General features: G+C 32.2%; 1 protein-coding gene across 1 annotated transcript in view; it reads right to left on the reverse strand.

Annotated features, from left to right (window-relative positions):
* Positions 1-618: 618 nt before the first annotated feature.
* LOC124362130 (protein arginine N-methyltransferase 5) overlaps positions 619-14,662 on the reverse strand; it is a 54,905-nt gene continuing 40,861 nt past the window's right edge. Inside the window, exons 8-12 of the mRNA XM_046816352.1 lie at positions 11,898-12,020; positions 10,640-10,815; positions 8,924-9,133; positions 6,646-6,827; positions 619-1,088 (exon numbers count right to left, since the gene is read on the reverse strand). Of these exons, the coding sequence (XP_046672308.1) occupies positions 936-1,088; positions 6,646-6,827; positions 8,924-9,133; positions 10,640-10,815; positions 11,898-12,020 (844 nt within the window). The 3' untranslated portion in view covers positions 619-935. The remainder of the gene's footprint in view (positions 1,089-6,645; positions 6,828-8,923; positions 9,134-10,639; positions 10,816-11,897; positions 12,021-14,662) is intronic.

Raw genomic sequence — 14,662 nt, forward strand, 5'->3', positions numbered from 1 at the left:
ATGTCATACTGTTATTTAACTGTTTAAAATTTTGGTTTTAATCTCTTCATGTTATAAAGTTGTGTTGTTTATTAGTTTTAAAATTGTTACAGTAAATTATAAATATACTCTGAATACCTTTTTTACGTTTTATTCTTATTTATTCATAAAACATATATTAGGCCATGTATATGAATTTTTGGACATTTGTATAAGAAATTTACACTCAACAGAAAATAAGATACTTGTGCACGATAATATTATGCATTTTCTTTTCCAGTAGTAAATATGTAAATTTCACATAATTTAAATTTCTCCTAAAATATTAAGTTTAAATTTCTTTTGTGGTCAAATTAAAATTTTGTTATTTTTACGGTTTATTTTACATTTCTTTTGTGAATATTTAAAACAGAAAATTACAAAATACTGGAAATAAATATTATGTACTATTTATAAGTTACCTTTCATTTAAGATCCGGCTGTACTGGCAGCCACCTTGCTTGTTATAAGCGATCAAAATGTACTGAAAATAAGACTTTACAAGTGGGAAACCTTAAACAATGCAGGATTTATTTGCACTAAAAAGTTCCTTATTTTTAGTGAATTGTACAATAGATGTTATAAGTGGGAAACAAAAAATTCATGTAAAAAAGTACTTTTATTCTTTAATGAACTTTACAAAAAGACTTAAACATAAATGGCCATATATGAATCATAGTAAAGCAATTTTTAATCTCTCCTCCTCTTCTTAGTGACATCGAGAATTTTCACAATGATATACATTAAATAACACAATATATTGCCATTGCCAACTAAACTGGAAATTCTCTCTTCCTACTTCAATACTGTACAACAGATTACAATACATTAATAAACAATATCTGGTTTGTGTCAGATGATTCATGCATGGCCTCAACATTTTATACCCTGAACAGTCTGATTGAACCACTAGGAAATCACAGCCCTATACTGTATGCCCGTCCATTGGGATTGTGTATGGAGAGGGGCACTGGTGAAGTGACAGTCCATTCATACCAGACTTCCTTCTTATTGTGTAGCCTCCAGAAGTGCACAATTACATCCTGGCCTGCTTTCAACATTATAGGATCCTGAAATGACAAACCATGCATTCTTTAGGTTTACAAGAGTTCCAAGGACATTGTTTTAGATAAGTGGCCTATAATAAGTAATAAGAATATTGAGGATTCAGAACACAAAAAATAATACATATTAAAATACAAACTGAAGAATGAACCATTATTTTTGTTAATCCCTCGATCACACAAATTGCACAAGAGTTTAAAAATTGAAGGTACTGTAATTTAAGAACCAGAAAGTGTTGAAACAATAAGGTTCATTGAGTAAAGTTTTTGTAGTTGAGATTTAAAATGATACAAAACTAAATAATTGAGCTTTTGGTATACTTTCACTTAACTAAATAGCATTCTCTACAATACAAAATTTTACACAGTACATTTTATTGAATTCGAATACAATAAAAAAAAGTGATTTTACATCTTTTAGTTTGATTTATTGAACGATTTGTATGTGCCACATATTGCCTAGAGTTTCATATCTGGCATAATTTTCTCCAATAAAAGTTGATTTTATTGATGTTACCACTACAAAAACTTATTACTAAGTTGCCCCTGTAATTTTATTTCCAGAATAATAAGTTAAAACGCCAAATACTCATTTGCAAATTAGAATTGTCTAGCATCAATATATTTATAGTAGCAATATATAGTAATAATAAAGCTTCATAGAAACTAGAATTTTAAAAGTTTAAATGATTGACTTGTAAAAATTATCTATAAAAAAACTGAGATAATACCATTTAAAAAATTCACAGCAATTGTATTTTTATAAAAAACAACAGAGACATTAACTTGTTTCTTAACGTAATATTCATAAACATTTGAATACTTAACATGGTGGGTACTTATAAAACCCTACTCAAAGAAAATTCCTGAATATAATATTGATAATTGCACATAAGAATTTCTTTTTTTTAATCATCAATGTGATTGGTTACTAGTAAGGCTACTAGTAAGATTGGTCTGCTAGTAATATGCAGACACGGTCTGGACTGGGCCATACAGTGTATGATAAAATCTACTTACTTACTTTGTGTTCCACAGGATTTAGCCCAAATTGGGCTGCAAACTGTACTATTTGGAAGGATATGGGTCCTGATTGGTGAGGGGAGAGGAGGAGCAAATACCCCACCCTTCACATTAAGAAAAAAATTATACAGCCTATAAAACATATTCCATTTTAAAATATCTTAGTTCACTCTTTAATTTTTGGTTTCAATTTATAATTTTTAGATTACAAGATAGTGCTTAAAAGAGTGAAGAAGAGGAAATGCATGTTTTTCACTATTGAATGTCCATGATTTGATAAAAATAATGAAAACAAGCATTTAATGATAGATTTTTTAATGCAGTTTATAAATATACGTACTTTAATTACGTTCGAAAAATAATGTCTAGGAGATGACGTCCTTCTTACTGGATATAAATTTGGATCCTCTCCTGAAAGTTACGCATCACTCTCTCCAACATTTCATTCAGCAAGACTTCAATTTCCTGATGGGATGGAATTGTTCAGGTTATTGATTGTGCGAGGCTTGTTCATGTAGACTTAATGAAATCACATATTGACAAATGGGGTAAGTGAGGGGGGCAGTAAACTTCACCATATTTCAAAATAACATGTGTTGGGAACATTTGTCGAACCACTAACATGGATGCTCTCGCAGTGTGAGCTGTGGGAAATATGGTCCTGCTGAAATCATATTTCTCTTATGTTCACTTGACACCTTTCAAGTTCTGGACGAAGAAAGTTGTTTAACATTTCAACATAGCATACGTGCTGATGTCACAGTAACTGCAGTTCCTTCCTTTTGAAAAAAAATAGGGTCCATAATCCCCATCTTTAAAATGCAGCACCACACTGTAACTTTTAAACTGAGGAGAGGTCTTTGGTGTAATTCATGTGGGCTTTCCGGCAACCAATACTGACAATTTTGAACATTGACGTAACCGTCTAGATGAAACTGTGCTTCATCACTCATGAAGATTGTAGCATCTGCGTCTTCCATACAAATTTTGTCCATTAAGCGACAAAACTCTCTGCGCTGCACAAAATCCCCTTCACTAAGCTTCTGGATGATCATTTTGTACGGGTGAAACTTAAGATCCTCATGCAAGTTGCGGTGAAGCAAACGACATGACATACCCAGTGCTACAGCCTTTTGTCTAGCTGATGGTTTTGGACTAGCAAGAACTGCCGTTCTCACTTGGTTTAAATTTTCTGGAGTAAGAACTAAACGAGGAAGACCAGGTGGTATCTTTTTCATCACAGATCCAGTACTTTAAAACGCTACAACCCATCGGAGTACAACATTTTGATCAGGCACTGCACCTCGACGTCCAACTCTAAAATTTAGATGGAAAAGACAATGCACTGCGATTACAGAATCATTGTTGTTAAATTAATGCTCGATAACGAACACATGATGCTCTATGCTCCAACACCCCACAGCGACTGAAACTGCATTGTATGGGTAGTCTGCCTATATTCATTCAAGACAGTACCCCCTCTTGTCGCTGCATACTAGCGGTTCAAAAGAGTCTACGCTGTATAACACAAATCGATTTTTAAGCCTAGTGTGAAACAAGTATTCACTGTAATGAGAGTGGGGCTCCAAGTAAATATTTTTTGAGATTTGAAGCCAAACCACTGCATTGAATATTGAGCATGATATGTGCAACTCAGGCAAACAAAAGTAGACACATTTTCTCAAAAGTGGCTTTGAGTTATGGAGATTTGTAAGGACAAAGATGCCTTTGGCTAACTTGTCTTCAATTTTGACACCTATTGAGTCCAGTCCCGGAAATTATCTAATTTTAATAAATTTTTTTTTGAAAAATTGGACTGTCATTTGTTTTGATAAAGGAGTCTGATTCAAGGGCTCCAAAGCCATGGTGTCTGAAAACTAGAGTAATGCCATTAGCAAACATACACAGGTTTTCCAATGGGGTCTTCTAGTTGTCATCTACATAAACCAAGAAAAAAAGGATCCGGAATTGATCCATGTGGTACACTATTTCAGATCAATCTAGACTTTGAAAGAACTGATTTAATTTTAAATTTTGTTGTGCTTAGAACCTTGACTACATAACACATATTATGAATGAGGTAAACCAAGCAAGAGGTGAATTTCAAATGCCCCATAATAAGTTTCTTATTCAAAATATTGGCATTGGCATAGAAAGGCCAGCAAACAACAGAAAACTGTCTCCCCTCAACCGCATCAATACATATATTGACAAAGTGAATTATTGACCCAATTTCGTTGATTTGGATTTTCTGAAGCCATATTGCTCCTGAACCACGAGTTTATTTTTTTACAGTTAAAATCAGCTGGCCACAGACTAGCCTCTCAATAAATTTGGGCAGTACTGGAAGGAGACTTCAGACTTATCACCTTCCTCTTTAAAGATTGGCTTTATCTTGGCCACCTTGTAGGCAGCCAGGAAACTGCAGTTATTGGATATCTTCACCAATTCTATAAGGGATTTGTCTATTTGTTCTGAGAGAATCTGATGAACTTCATACACAATCCATCCATTTGATGGTCTTGGATTTAAATAACATTACAAACTTTCCTCGTATTTTATTATAATTGTTTTGAGACAGTCTAATTTTGAATTTACTACAGGTAGATGCTGTACATTTTGGTAATTTTTTAAAAATTTCCATTTAACAGATCAGCAACATGTATAAAATAGTTGTTAAAAGCCTCTCCAATTTGCTTTGGCTAGTTTATTATTTTATTGATATTTTTTATTTTATTGCTCATGGGATTTTCCTCTAAAGCAGTTGACTATTTTTATTTCTTATCACATTATTTTATTTGTTTGTTGTTTGTTATACCAATCAGCTTTATTTGTCTTTATTAAACTAAATTTCTCCAAAGCTCTTGTGTGCTTATTTATATTTGATTTATCCCTTTCTCAAATGTTGTAAAGCTCAAATGTATTTTCTTTAAATGTAGTATTTCAATATTTATCCACTTAATTTATTGCCTTCTTTAATGGTAATTTCTTTTAAGAGGTGTGTTATGTTATAATGGACTATAAGAGTAAATATGAAAGTTTCATATTTTTTTGTTAGTGCCTAATGAATTAAAAAAATCTATCCACTCTTTATTTCTTAGTCTGTCAAATCTTCTAAGTCTTCTTGTTTCATACATTTAATGACCTTTATTTATACATTCATTAACATTCTTGATCTCAAAATGATCATGATATGAGAGGTTCAATAACAGAACAATTTTTTTTTAAGATTTAAGATAAAATTGTCAATACATCATTTTGTTGATGTATCCAGTCATTCTTGTAGCCTCAGTTACAGTTGTGACCAAGCCAACACTTTTTAGAGTATTTTTTAAAACATTTTTATTATCTTTAAACATATTTAACTTCAGATCACCACCTGATTATCTTATTTTCTTTTGCATATAATGTTGCTAAATAATTAATTTGAAAAATTTCTTTATTTCCATCTAAGCTCCTATAAAGAACATACCTCTAAAATAAGTTTTCCCTATATACTTCAGATTTTATTTCACAATATTCAAAATTTTTATTTTCAGAAAGATTTATTCTTATTTTTGAAACTTCTAATACATTAACATTAAACAGATGTTTTTGTAAATGCTGTACCTCTCTCTCTCATTTCTTTCCTTGAAAAATTGTTTAGGTTTGTGTAATTTTGTATATCTAACATGTTAAACTACTCATAAAAAACACATCAAATGAAAAATAGTTTAATTACTGAGTAACTATAATGCCCACACACACACCATTTTGGTGTCTAGGTTATTTTTGCATGTCGTTATATTGTATATTTCAGAATACAGGATTTCTGACTTCTGACTCATTATTCATTAGAACTAGCATAAGCATTTCTTCCAACTGAACTGTTAAAGTAGCCTTTGAGTGTTACCAACAGCATAAGGTAAATAACTTTTAATTGAAAAACAATATACTCATTTAAAGAATATTTTGAGTTAACTAATTCATTTTACATTTCAGTAGTTAATAAGATATTATAAATAGTAGTCTAACTGTAAAATCAGTGTTACGATTTAAATAATATTTTGAGGTAAACTTAATTATTTAATGATTTGTTATGTAGTTACTACATAGACATATTGTAATATAATAGTAACGCTATTCTGTATTTTACTATACATTTACATTGTGTCAGTCATAAATAAAGTTCATTTGAATTTGAATAGGTCAGTGCATTGTCACACAGCAACACGACTTCTTCACTGAACAAACTTCTCCTTTTTTTTAGTAAAGTAAATCTTAAGATATGAGGGTTCATACATGTTTTTGTTTAAAAATATAGTAAGCAATTACAACAAGAAACAGTAAACAAATCCATTGGTTATATGAGATCAATGAAAAGGCAATGAACTTTATCATGACAGTAATGCGTAATGGTGATATCAGAACAAACCTGTACTTTCTACCAGACAGAGCTTGTCAGTGCGTATAAATGTCACAACATGCAGTAGTTTGTAAGATATTATACTATACTATTATCTGATATATTAGCCATTACATTGTTGTTTAAAAGACTCACTTTGATCGGGAAGAATATAGGGAACCAGGAGACCATGCCCCGGGAGAAGGTGCTTGGTTCTATACTGAGCATCACGTCTCCGTATAGAACAGTTTCGAAGTAGCCGGTGAAGCCGTGGAGGACACTGTTGGTCTGTACTGGGAATGTCAGTACCTTGTATCTCGAGTTGTCAATTATAGGATCTGAAACAGCATCTCACTTGACGTTACTGTTGGGCAATACAGATTGAACATCATTTTTAGCAATCTAACCAACAATTATGGATAATTATTTAACCGTTAAAATTTCATGTTTCTTAAAAATGTATGACCAATGAAAATTCATGTCATGTGTTTATATACAAGTATAATCTGTCTACTTTGTGCTCACTCAGGCTATACCTCTCTCTCTCTGAATATTGAACATCACTGATCTCAAAACGTTATTGTTGGGTATTTGTAGGTATTTAGATATTAGAAAGCAATGACTCAGAAACCACCATATGCAGATATCCAGTTGAAACAACATTATGGTATATCAGAACTATGTAAAATCCAATACTCAGCTGAATAACTATATATTGTCCCTAGTTCTCAGGTGCAGCCAAGAAGATGCTGAAAACAGGCTTTCAGATTTTCTCAAATGTTTCTGAAGAAGGGAAAAAAAATCAATTATATCTGTTTATATGATTTCTTTTTAAATTAGTTAATTTTCATTATACACAATTATACGTACATACATATACATTATACACAATTTGGCTTGAAGTCGTATTCATAAAAGGATGTTTAAGTTCATGTTAATAATAGTAGTTAATAAATGGCTCTAGTGATGCAGAGTTGGTCAAACGATTACTGTAATGTCTTGATTCTGTGTTTGGCCTTAATTTTCTAACCAATTGATCTGTTTGGTAAGAAATTTATAGATTATTATAGAAGGATAAAAACGACAGGGATACGTTATGATCTAATTTTAAACTTACAGAGTAGGCGTAATAAATGGTCAAATGTGCTGTAAAATTATGACTATCTGTTCTATTGTTCCTGAAATGATTGTGATCAAAATGAAAAAAAAAAATTAAGAACAAAACAATTACAAGTGAAAACATAGAAAAATACACTGAGAATTACATTTAAGGGGACTTGGACAAAAAAAAATTATTTTTAACATATATTTTTTTATTTTTTTTTATTGTAGTTTGACATTTTCGCAATACAATGATATTAATATTATCACTCACAAAAATTTCTAAATGCTTCAAATAAATTTTTGAATTTGCCTCTGCAACGCCATTGACGGCTGTATCCAGTGTTGAGCTTTCTTATAGTGCTGATTTTACTGATTTATTATTTACTTAGTCTTAGGTTTTGTTTCTCTATGACCTTAGCAGTTTTGACAGATGTCTGCTTGTTTTGTTATTGTCAATTGCTTGTAACCTAGCAACTTTGTTGTTCTGACAATATTTTGTTATTATTGGAAGTTGACTCAGTGTTTATAGACTTTTATTTCAAAGTGATCTTTGATAATATAATGACTAGACCTAAAGGAATCTTTAAAAAACGTACCAATAAAGGTAATAGGTTTTATAAAAGGTTACCTTCAGTTTCACCAGATGAAGACTCAACAGTTAGGCCTCGGCCTACTACTCCAAAAGTTGTAGTGCCACCCAGTTCTTCTGAGAAGAAATTTAGGTAGTAGTGATGACCAAGGAAAGTCGAGTGAAGAAAAGAAGGAGAGCTCTTGGAGAGGAAGAGGAGAATGGTGAACATTATGTTCCTGGAGGGTTTTAGAGCTCAAGTATTGTGAAAAATATACTTTTTATCTAAATTTTTTGGTTTTTTGCGTTTTCCCGAAAATTTTGATTTTTCACATAAATGACCCATTTTCTCTGAAAGTACTAAAGATAACAAGCTGAAATTTTTACAGGATGTTTAGTACTTATATATGATGCTACTGATCTACAAAGAAACAATTATAACAAGTATTGACTTATTAGGCCTCATTTTACTGAAAAATAGTCTATATTTCAGGGTTATTTTGAACTCGCTAGATAAAAAAAATCATAACTTGGCCAAACAGAGTTATAAGTTCATAAAAATAGATCAGTAGCTTTGTATAGGACCACATAGTAAGTGATAAAAATATCAGGTTGGTATCTTTATTACTTTCTAAGATAATAGGACACAAAAGTACCTAATTTAACATGGGTTTATATGGAGCGTTCAAGTCCCCTTAATGTAAGAGTGAAAATATTACGGATATGTGTCGACAAAAACATAAATTATATCAGTAATTTTACCTTTGTTAGGATGGTAGTAAGTAAACAGAGGTTGAGTTTCTGCTAGAGGAAACCGATTCTGTTGGTGGACGACCCACGGCATCTCGAAGTTATAAGACTCAGAGATCTTGGTGGGATCCCTGTACCTAGCACTGATTTCTCCATACAGTTTGGGAGAGTGCACAGGAGCTAGGTATGATGTGTAACTGCATGGTATACTAATCCCATCGTCTGAAAATTATAAGTCAAAGTAGGTAAGAGACAGCATATATGTGTAACAATAAACTTAACCCTTTACAATGTAATGTTTTATTGTGTTTGCCTCATACTTATGAGGACTATCCAGTAAGTAGATTACGTTTTGCTCTGTAGCTGCTAGGGACGGGATTATCGCAACCATTTTGTTGTCAGGGTGTTTCTCCATTTAGTGGCTATCCAGCTGTGCTAGCAAGAGGTTACTGTTGCTCCTTGTTGTTTTACAATAGCAGTTCAAAATGTGTGACGTAATTAAAAATACCATGAGTTGTGAAGTGTGGTCAGTAATACGGTTTTTATTGGATTATGCACAATAAACAAATTGAGATTTATCACTAACTCTGAGTGAAGTTTATGGGAACGATGTGACCACTGAAGATAGAGGTTAAAAATGGCCTAACTAATGTGCATGATGACGAATGAAGTATGTGGGCAAGCATTGTGACCAATGAAATTGTCTCTAAAATTAATGAGATTAAATAAGACTGCCGATTCACAATAACAGAACTCTCACTGGGGGCAACACACACTCCCCCAAAAACCAAGGAAAAGCATGCAAACACTGTCGGTGTGGAAGATTACGGAACAGTTTTTTGGGACAGGAAAGGTGATTTCTTGTTAACTTTTTACAAGAAGTCCTGGATGCTTTTAAGTGGGAAATGTTTCCACATCCGCCTTACAGTTCGAACCTTGCTTGTGACACAGCACTTTGGTGATGACGTGAAACTGCGGAAGAATGTGACTACCTGGTTGAAGTCGCAGGCAGTAGAATTTTATTAACATTGAAATTTTAAAACTAGTTCAACGCTATAAGTGTCTAAATTTGTATGGTGACTGTATCGAAAATAGTTTTTTAGTGCCACTTTCAAATGTATATAATACAATTATTTTCTTGTACTTTGCTTATAACAAAAATAATCTACTTTATAGATAGCCCTCGTATTTTAGCATGTTTGGATGTCACCTGCTGTTTTTTACATTCCACCCTAAGCATAGATATTGCCTTCTCTACAGTGCTTTGTTGTTTTCCCAGATATCATTGACATGGAAACTTGGCTTATCTTTTCAGTATGAATTGGGAGTTTTCAATACACCAACTACATTGAATGATTATTATCTCTGATTTGAGATTGATATTATCTATCTCTAGGACTTTAATTGCACAATTTTAGACAATGAATTGGAATTACAGACAAAGTAATTTATCTGATAACTTATTAAATTACTTACTATATTCATATTTACTACTTGAGATTAAGTTTAATTAAGTTAATTAATCACTCTTTCTAAATATCATTTTCCCCAAGAAGTAACAAAACTAAGCTAGACTAGGAGTAAAAATCACTCATTCTTTCTCATATTCACCCGCGACTTGACATCCACATTTTTCAATTTTTCATAATATTTTTGGTTATGTCTACATTTTTATCAAAATTGATAGAGAGTACAAAATTCAAACCACAGGATAACTAATTAAATTACCTTTAAGGAATTTCTGTGCTCCATCAAGACACTCGGGAGAGAGCTCGTTGTCACCAAACGATCCTAGCAGCTCAGAGACCAGGATATCAGCTAGCTCTGGCGCACTCCACTCTCTCATGTCACAGGAGACTATCGTGACGCGGTCCTGCCACAGTTCCTCCTTGTGAGCCTGTAGTCTGGAGTTCACAAAGCTCAAGTTATTATTCTGCAAAGCCTTTCTTCTAACTCTTATTACAAATAAGATAATTATACAAAATCCCAGTCAAGATTTATCTATGAAGACCGATTTATTAGTAGTCTTGAACACCAATGTTTTATACACTCTCAAAAATTCATAAATTCTTCTCCTGGTAGACCCATAGTTTCTACTATATGGAAGTCCAACAGAAAGAATTTGGGCTAATATAGATGACCAATATAACCACTTGTACAACCATTACAGTCCTATATAAAAAATTCTTCTTGTTTCATTGAAAAAATACTGTACGTCTTCCTGAAAATTCAATCTTCGTAACACTAAGTGTAAATTATCTATACAAGAACATACTTGAAGAAGGTCTGAAGGCAGCAGAGTTCTAAATACTAGGAAAAACCGTTATTCTGTCACTCACATTTTTCATTAACATAATTCAATTCATTCCCTCAATGAATAGTTATAAATTTTACAACAAGGACTATCTAAAAATTTCTGGTACAGGTACGAGCACCAGGATGGCTCTCCATATGCTCATTTATTCATGAATTTAAGAAGAAATTTCTAGCTTCAGATTATATATATATAGGAACCATTATGCTGCATAATTACTTATGGAAGTCTGTCTTGTCTGTTTGCACGGAATAGTATTAAATTCCAGTTCATTTTAACTCCAACTATGAGGAATTTATTTTAATTTAAAACAATTTTTCTGAAAAGTTAAACATACAGTCAAAATTTGTCTTAGTATTTTGAATTGACATTCATGTACCATTCTACACTTTATACAAGTTAAAAATGTTGAAATTAAAACTTGGAAAGACTATAGACCATAGCATAATAAAACTGTTTTCATTCACAACTTTATAAGTAAATTTTATTATTTTTAAAATTAAATAGCTGATTCATTTTTTGAATTTCAAAGATTCAAACCAAATCTGTGTAACGCACTAAACTATTACAATCAATGATTCAATTCTAATTCTTGATACAATGAGTTTTTTATAGGTAGCTTGGGGCAATTATCATTATTGATTGTTAACAAAAAAGAAACATGGAACTCACGTGACCACAGCGTTTGGATTCTTCTCGACTGCATACACTTTAACCTTGCGATCTGCCTTCTGTGCCGCATTGAGAGCAGCGTTGACTAGGGGTCCTCGGCCTGCACCTACCACCATCACCACCCTTAAACAGAACACCTCAGTAGTGAAGTAACCACATGAAGGACCATTACTGTGACGGATCAGGTTAATTAACTTTTATAGGTTTTTAATAGTGACCCAGAAACCGTAACAATGAAATAAAACTATTAGCCTACAGTATTTTTATGTAATGCAATGAAAATGATCAATGTATTTGGAAATAGGATAACAAATAAACAAACACAGAAGGAAATAGGGGATAAACATTATTAATACTAAGACATATTTATTTTTTAATAATTTTAACCCATTGCGGATCAACGACGTGAGGGTGACGCGGAGCGAGGCGTGGACCAAAAGCACAATGACGTGACCCTCACGCGGATGACGTGGTACAGATGACTCATTTGTTTTGAACGCTTATCGCTGTTATAAGTCTCGGAGATTATTTATAGTCCGTTTTCCTGGACTGGCTTCCTATCTTATCTCTGGTACCTGTCCACAAATACTCCCCTCGTTATCGGTCAATAACGTTTTTATTTGCGACAAATTGTTTGTCTGAGTCGTACAGTCGTGGCGTTCGATTTTCCTTTGCCTCGTGTGCGTGTACGTAAATAAAATGGGTGATAATTTACGATCATCTGAATTAGATAGACTATTATTAGAAAGTGGAAGTGATATCGATAGTGTTATTGAGGATGGAGACGATTCTATCACGCGTATAATTGTTTCCGTGACTATCACACCAAAATCCACTACTAAGACAAAGACAGTCTCAATATTTTGTAAATATTAGATTAGTTGTTTCTTGAATTGACAGTTTTATTAGAAAATTTTTTTATTGTGTAAAACGTTTGACCCGTCCTATATCAAACAGCTACAACACGCAAAAAACGTAAGTAAAAATGTTATGTACCTGTATTTTTACATTTGTTCTAGTATAATATACTTGTCTAATATGATCTGTATAATGTTTATATAACATAAATAACAACATAAACAAACAAAACATGTATAATTATATACGCTGGCCTAATTAGCGAGCGCGCTAAGCAGGCAGGTAGGCGTGCAAACACTGCGGGTGCTGCGTTGTAATACGGATTAATTTGTACTCTAAGGCCCGCGCGCGCACGCCGTTTTCACGATCCGCAATGGGTTAAGCTATTACAAATTAATTTATGTGAAAAATCTTGTTCTTTTAAATTTTGGAAATGTATATAAATTTGGCATACAAAATACAATATGGTAATAAATATTAAAAAAAATTAAACATATTTATAAACTATATTCATTCAAGGCACAAAATATAAAGTTTATAAACGTTAAAATTGATTTTAATTAATAATACATACAACTAGCAATATATATATATATATATATATATATATATATATATATATATATATATATATATATATATCAGTGTCTAGAAAAAGTTAATTAGTATCACTGAAACCCCAAATTGGACAGACAACTAGAATGTTCTCTACTGGTTAAGAAAGATAGCAGTAGAATTGAAAATATCTAAATGTGTGTACTTTTAAGCGTTTTTTTTTTTTTTTTCAAACCAGTGGACCCTAAAAGGAAGTTTTCAAAGTAAGCTGAGGTAGATTCAACTGGAAGGTATATACCAGCCAGAAGCAATCTCTGCTGGATGGTATAAATAATTAGTTTACTTTTAATACTATTGTATTCCTTATTGCTAGAACTCGTTATTCTCGAAACCACCCTTGATTCCTGGATTAATAGACAAGGACAACTTGTTCCTATCCTGAAAATGTATCAGATGTGATCCTCAGCCCAATTATGCATGAGAATCTTGGACCAAGTGCATAAATCTACCTTTTCAAGCCATATGCAGTGAAGGAAACAGGATTTTCCGGACATTAGCCATTGTTTAGTAATATAATACAATCAGTAACACTAGATTTCGAGATCTGCAATCTGATCTCTTCTTCAGGTAAATGACTAAACTAATGCATGACTACAAACTAGGTTAAAGTAAACAAAACATACCAGAGCACAGTGATACCCATAAGTCTATTTGCATAAGCAGTTCTATTTGGTTGGCCTGTGAGTGCAGAACTATTGTGACCTGTATTCTGTAATTCAGTTTTAAGTGTATGTTTTAGAGTTAGTATAAGTAACCGGGAGGTGCAGTGAGGCATAGCTAGAATGGGATAAATACAGGAAATTATGGAAAAAAGAGAATCAAACAAAACTATTCAACTGATTTAAAAAGATAAAATGTTGAAATTCATTGTTTTATAAATGACTAACTGCAAATTTTTATTTTCAGAGTTTAAATACAAATTCTGTACAATAATTGTATTATTATAAACAAAATAATTTTTCAGAGCCCACACATCAAATTTTATATTCACCTAGTTTAAAAATCAGAAAAAAATTTAAGTTGGTTGTAAATTACCGGAAAAAAACATAAAAATTAATTTGGCTACGGAGGTGATGTCTTTCATGAGATAAATTTCATAACTTTTTACGGGATGTTATCCTTAAAAGTGATATTTCTAGTTATAATTCATAAATAGGTAAACATTAGCACAAAACAACAGTTTGGTTCTAATTCTGTTAAGGTATATTGTTATATATATGTTTATTCAATATGATGCCAAATTTGGGCAGGATCCAACCAATAACAAGAGATCCAGAGTTACTTGATTTACT

The sequence above is a fragment of the Homalodisca vitripennis genome, chromosome 1 (assembly GCF_021130785.1).
Source record: "Homalodisca vitripennis isolate AUS2020 chromosome 1, UT_GWSS_2.1, whole genome shotgun sequence".
NCBI lineage: Eukaryota > Metazoa > Arthropoda > Insecta > Hemiptera > Cicadellidae > Homalodisca > Homalodisca vitripennis.